The 5,853-nt window shown below is 40.9% G+C and overlaps 1 protein-coding gene across 1 annotated transcript; it reads right to left on the reverse strand.

Moving 5' to 3' along the window:
• Positions 1–2,681: 2,681 nt before the first annotated feature.
• On the reverse strand, positions 2,682–3,849 carry NANOGNB (NANOG neighbor homeobox). Its single transcript, XM_059187464.1, has 3 exons — positions 3,559–3,849; positions 3,374–3,453; positions 2,682–2,688 (listed from the first exon to the last, which is right to left on the reverse strand). The coding sequence occupies exons 1-3, from the start codon at positions 3,847–3,849 to the stop codon at positions 2,682–2,684; spliced, it is 378 nt and encodes a 125-aa protein (XP_059043447.1).
• Positions 3,850–5,853: the final 2,004 nt, after the last annotated feature.

Below are 5,853 nucleotides of genomic sequence, written 5' to 3' on the forward strand. Positions count from 1 at the left end.
ACTGCCTCTTGTTCTTTTTCTTTGTGGTGAGCTTTTCTGCCCTGTCATTTTATCCAGATAAGAATATATAAATAGGGGCGCCTGGGTGGCTCAGTGGGTTAAGCTGCTGCCTTCGGCTCAGGTCATGATCTCGGAGTCCTGGGATCGAGTCCCACATCGGGCTCTCTGCTCAGCAGGGAGCCTGCTTCCTCCTCTCTCTCTGCCTGCCTCTCTGCCTACTTGTGATCTCTCTCTGTCAAATAATAAAAAAAAAAGAATATATAAATATATTCTTATATAAGAATATATATATTCATATATATATATATATATATATATATATATATATATATATATCCAGATAAGAATAAAGGGTGACAAAGACCACAGAAAAATGTATGCTAACCAAATCATAAGAGACCTGAAACTGGGGTGGGGGAGAAGAAAGGGGGTAAAAAGAAATCTAAAAAATTAAATAAATAAATAAATAAGAATATAAATAAATATATATATAATTTAAACATATATATGTTTATATAAAGATGAAAATTCTAAAAAATTTCTAAGAAAGGAATTGATAAGATAAGTTGGTTGGAAAAAGAAAGAAAAAGAAAGTGGAGAGAATTTGCTCAGGCTGAACACCAGAACAAAGCCCTGTGCTAGATTTAGGGTATATTTTGATCTATTAAAAGAAACTGTATCCCAAAATTTTTTAGAAGAAAAAACCCTATATGTATACAAAAAATAATGTTACATACAATGAAGGATAAAATATGAGTATAATAATGAAGGTTTAAAATATTTTTTAAGGTATTGTTAAGATAAACTAGTTAAAAATCATTAAAAGAGGAAAGAAGAAAAGTTAAATTAGAATAAGAAAAAATAAAATAAAATAAATTTAATCAACTTTGTAAGACTAAAGGATCATGGGGAGAAAGCCATGAATTCCATGCTTTACTCTCCTCTTTTGGAGTTCTGCAGTTCTCATTGATCAGTGAACTTGGTCTTGGCTGGGTGTTCTTTTTTTTTTAAAGATTTTATTTATTTTATTTGACAGACAGAGATCACAAGTAGGCAGAGAGGCAGGCAGAGAGAGAGAGAGGAGGAAGCAGGCTCCCTGCTGAGCAGAGAGCCCGATGCGGGACTCGATCCCAGGACCCTGAGATCATGACCTGAGCCAAAGGCAGCGGCTCAACCCACTGAGCCACCCAGGCGCCCCTTGGCTGGATGTTCTTGCTAATCACTGCTTGTTGCAGTGTTTCTCAAGTGTCTTTGCCTGAGGCAGAATTGTAACCCCCTTGCCAGGGGCTGGGCTAAGTAATCTGCTCAGGTTTGCTCTCAGGAGCTTTTGTTCCCACGGGAATGAAAATGGCAGCTTCCCAGTGTCTGGCCCAGAGGAGCCAAGAGCTCAGGGTCCCACTCCTCAGTGCACCCTCAGTGAAAAGCACTCAATCACTCCCGTCTCCCTGGTCTCTGGCCGCGCTCTGAACCCACCCAGCCTGTGACCGAGCCTCTCTGTCTCTGGCACACGGCCCCATTTGGAGTCTCTAAATGCAGAAGATTGCTGCTGTGCTGCTCTTCAAGTGGAGGAAGGTGGGTCTCCCTGGATCTGCCACTTGTGGGGTCCCTGCTCAAAGAGCAGTGGTCCGACTGTGCCATGGATCACAGTTTATGGTAATCCCAAGCTGAGAGCTCACTCCTTGGATCTTTCTCGTAGCTGGATTCCCTGCTCTGATACCAGGGAGCTATGCTACACTTAGACACCCCAATCCCTCTGTGACCCCATGGGACCCGAGACTGCCCTGTTCCCATGAGGGCTCCACCCCTGCTTAGCCTCTGGAGCAATGTCCCTGAGTGGAGCAGAATTCTAAAAGTTTGGATTTTGCACTCTGTTGCTCCACCACTTGCTGGGAGCTGGCCCCTCCCCCTGTGGCCTATCTTCCTGTCACTTCCATGTCCTACCTTTCAGAAAGTGGTCGGTTTTCTGTTTCTAGAGTTGCTACTCTTCTTCTCTTCAATTTCCTGTTGGGTTTGTAGGTGTTTGGAATGGTTTGATAACTATCTAGTTGAACTCCTGCGACCTGATGTCATCTCAGTCTGCTACTCCTCTGCCATCTTGACTCCCTCCCTCTGAGATCCATTCATCTTGTGGTGAATGAAATGTGCATTTTGATTGATGAAACCTGAGTTGAAGGGGGTGAGTTCATAAAAGGAGGCAAGATGAGATTTAAAAAACAAGGGATAGAAGTATAATATATTTATAACCTTGATATACCTTTTTTTTTTAAAGATTTTATTTACTTATTTGACAGAGAGAGAGAGAGGGAACACAAGCAGGAGTTGCCGCTGAGGGAGAGGGAGAAGTAGGCTTCCTGCTGAGCAGGGAGCCTGATGCAGGACTTGATCCCAGGACTGTGAGATCATGACCTGAACTGAACGCAGATGCTTATCTGACTGAGCCACACAGATGTCCCCAAAACCGCATTATTTCCCAACAGTTCAATTTCCTCGCTTATGGTTTAGTGATGATCAAGTGAGGTAATACACAAAAAATTGTATATAAATATACATAAGTAATATATAAAAATTCTGTGTACAGTCTAGTACTTTAAAAAATGTTGATATTGTTCTTATCTTCACTTTTTCCAGTCACATGAGATTCTGCCAGTAGGTAACACAGAGAAGACAAGCATCACAAATACTCAGCATCTAAGGAAAAAAAAAGATGAAATTATTAATTCCATATTGCAGTCAATAAACATTTAAGGGCTTTAGTAGTATATTTGGGAATATGACTACATGGTAATGGTGTCATGTCTGTGTACGCACATGCCTCTTTGTACGTTGAGCAGAATAACAAATAGGGCAGTCAGCGGTTCTTTGTGTCACTGGCTGGAACATGAAAAGTTTTTTTTTTTTTTTAAAAACATGTATTCTCACTTTATTAAATCCTACTATCAGCCCCTACAGCTACCAAAAATGCAGCAAATCCCTATTTGAATTGTTTTAATAATGCACCAAAGGCAACACTGTTTGCAAAACCATCCGTGTATCTCCAAGCTTCATGGAGGCGCCATGGATCCCTTAGGCCTTGTGCAGCCAGCTTCTGGGCAGTGTCTAATGGTTTTCCATTTATCTTCCATAGTTTATAATCTGGAAGTTCTGGTTTAATGTAACCAAGTTCACCTCCATGTCCACGGGCCATGTCTGATAGCAATCTGAGCTCTCACAACACTCAGTACTCAACCCTCCAGCCAGAGCCAAATGGCAATGGTGGACTGTAGAAAGCTGATGGTATATCCAAGAACTATGGGACACAGTCTTTCTCTGGAAGTCAATATGTTCCTTTTTTATTTCCTTACTACTTAGTGTTCTATGTATAAAACATTCTTACCTTTTGGGTCTTTTTTTAGGTTTCTGCTTGTACATATCTTTATTGTATTTCTTCCTCCTTTTACTAAACCATTGCTTTATCTGTAAAAAAATGAGGTGGGGAGATGATGAATGAAGGAATAAGGATATTGGTTTACATGAGTGATAGTACTACAAGGTGACTCTGTTGATAAATAGGTTTCATACCTGTTTTACTGTCATGTTAAATTCAAATGCAAGTGATCGGATATCTCCTATTGTGGGGCATTTGTTTAACTTAAAGTTTGCCCAGAGAGTGTCCATGAGGGGTTTGCTGACTATTCTTTTCTGGGGATATTGTTCTTCATTTTTCTCTTCTTTTTCCTGTTCCTCTTCCAGTCCATCTTCTATTTCTACTTCTTTTTCTTCTCTTTCTCTTTCTTTCCATTTTTTCTTTCCCTTTCTTTCATCTTCACTACGATTCCTCTTTGCTTGCCCTGGATTTTGATCGCAAAGCATAGTTGGTTCTTTCTGTATAGCAAAATCTGTGGAATAAACTCAAACTGCAGCTAAATTTGACATGTAGATCATAGTCCACATTCTACAATGTGAGACTCTTTGATTTTCATAAAGCAGCAGTGTTGTACATTGTTGGAAATAAGGGAAGAAAGAAAAATTAAGGTTATCAAAATCAATGAAGATTTTCATAAGAAGATCAGTTTATTTATTTATTTTTAAAGATTTTATTTATTTACTTGAGAGAATGAGTGAGAGAGAGAGAGAGAGAGAAACAGAAAACGAGTGAGAGAGGGAGGACGGAACCTGATGCGGGGCTTGATCCCAGGACCCCCAGATCATGCTAAGAGGAAGGCAGATTCCCAACCCACTGAGCCACCCAGGTGCCCCAAAAGATCAGTTTAAAGCCATTTTTTTTAATTTTTTTTTTATTTTTTTTTTTTAAGACTTTATTTATTAATTTGACAGAGAGAAATCACAAGTAGACAGAGAGGCAGCCAGAGAGAGAGAGAGAGGGAAGCAGGCTCTCTGCCGAGCAGAGAGCCCGATGCGGGACTCGATCCCAGGACTCTGAGATCATGACCTGAGCCGAAGGCAGTGGCTTAACCCACTGAGCCACCCAGGCGCCCCCCCAAAAGATCAGTTTAAAAATAATTTATTTTTGGATTTAAATATATACTAAGTAAAGAAAGGGGCTGTAAATTGAAATTAATGTTTCATTGTGATGTTAGTCAAAAATAAATTACCTTGGGGTACCTGGGTGGCTCAATCAGTTAAGTGCCTGCCTCTTGATTTTGGCTTAGGTCATGATCACAGGGTTGAGATCAAGCCCCATGATGAGACCACACTGGGTTCCGTGCTCTGCGTAGAATCTGCTTGAGGTTCTTTCTCTCCTTCTCTCTCTGCTCCTCCCCCTGCTTGTGCTCTAAATAAATAAATAAAATATTTTTAAAAAAGTTATCTTAGGGGCACCTGGGTGGCTCAGTGGGTTAAAGTCTCTGCCTTTGGCTCAGGTCATGATCCCAGGCTCCTGGGATCCAGCCCTGCATCCGGCTCTCTGCTCGGCGGGGAGCCTGCTTCCTCCTCTCTCCCCGCCTGCCTTTCTGCCTACTTTTGATCTCTGCCTGTCAAATAAAATCTTAAAAAAAAAAAGTTAGCTTAAAAAATATTAAGTTATGAGTGACTTAAAGGACTTAAAGGACTATTCAGGCTTTTACTTCCTCTTGAGAGAATTTTGGTAAGATATATACTTTTATAGAAATTTGTTCATATGTTTCAGTTTTCCCAGGATAGTTCTGGCATATGCCCATAAATGGACATTATTATTATTTTATTAATTATTATTATTATTAATTTTAAGGTCTTATTTATTTATTTGACAGAGATCACAAGTAGGCAGAGAGGCAGGCAGAGAGAGAGAGGGGAAGGCGGCTCCCTGCTGAGCAGAGAGCCCGATGTGGGGCTTGATCCCAGGACCCTGGGATCATGACCTGAGCCGAAGGCAGATGCTTGACCCACTGAGCCATGTAGATGTCCCCTTCCCCACCAACCGTCAATAAAATTTTAAAATCAAAAGTTTATCTACAGGGAGGCTGAATAGAGAAAACAAAACAAAAAACAGAAGACTTGAGAACATGCAGGGAGATGTGGATCAGATAGATGTTGGAGAATAGGGAGCGTCATTGAAAGAACATGAGCACATAAATCCAGCTTTTCGACAGTTCTGTCCTAGTCCCCTAGATAGATAGATAGATAGATAGAAGCCAAACTTGCGCTGCTAGTAAGATTTGTAGTTAAGATTTAAACTCAGGGGTGTCTGGGTGGCTCAGCCAGTTAAGTGTCTGCTTTTAGCTCAGGTCCTGATCCCAGGGTCCTGAGAGTGAGCCCTGAGTCTGCTTCTCCCTCTCCCTCCGCCCCTCCCCTCTGCTCCTGCTTGCTCTCTCTCTCTCTCTCAAATAAATAAAATCCTTAAAAAAAAATTCAGATCTGCCAAGCTAAAAAACCCCA

This window comes from Mustela lutreola, chromosome 8 (assembly GCF_030435805.1).
Source record: "Mustela lutreola isolate mMusLut2 chromosome 8, mMusLut2.pri, whole genome shotgun sequence".
Taxonomy (NCBI): domain Eukaryota; kingdom Metazoa; phylum Chordata; class Mammalia; order Carnivora; family Mustelidae; genus Mustela; species Mustela lutreola.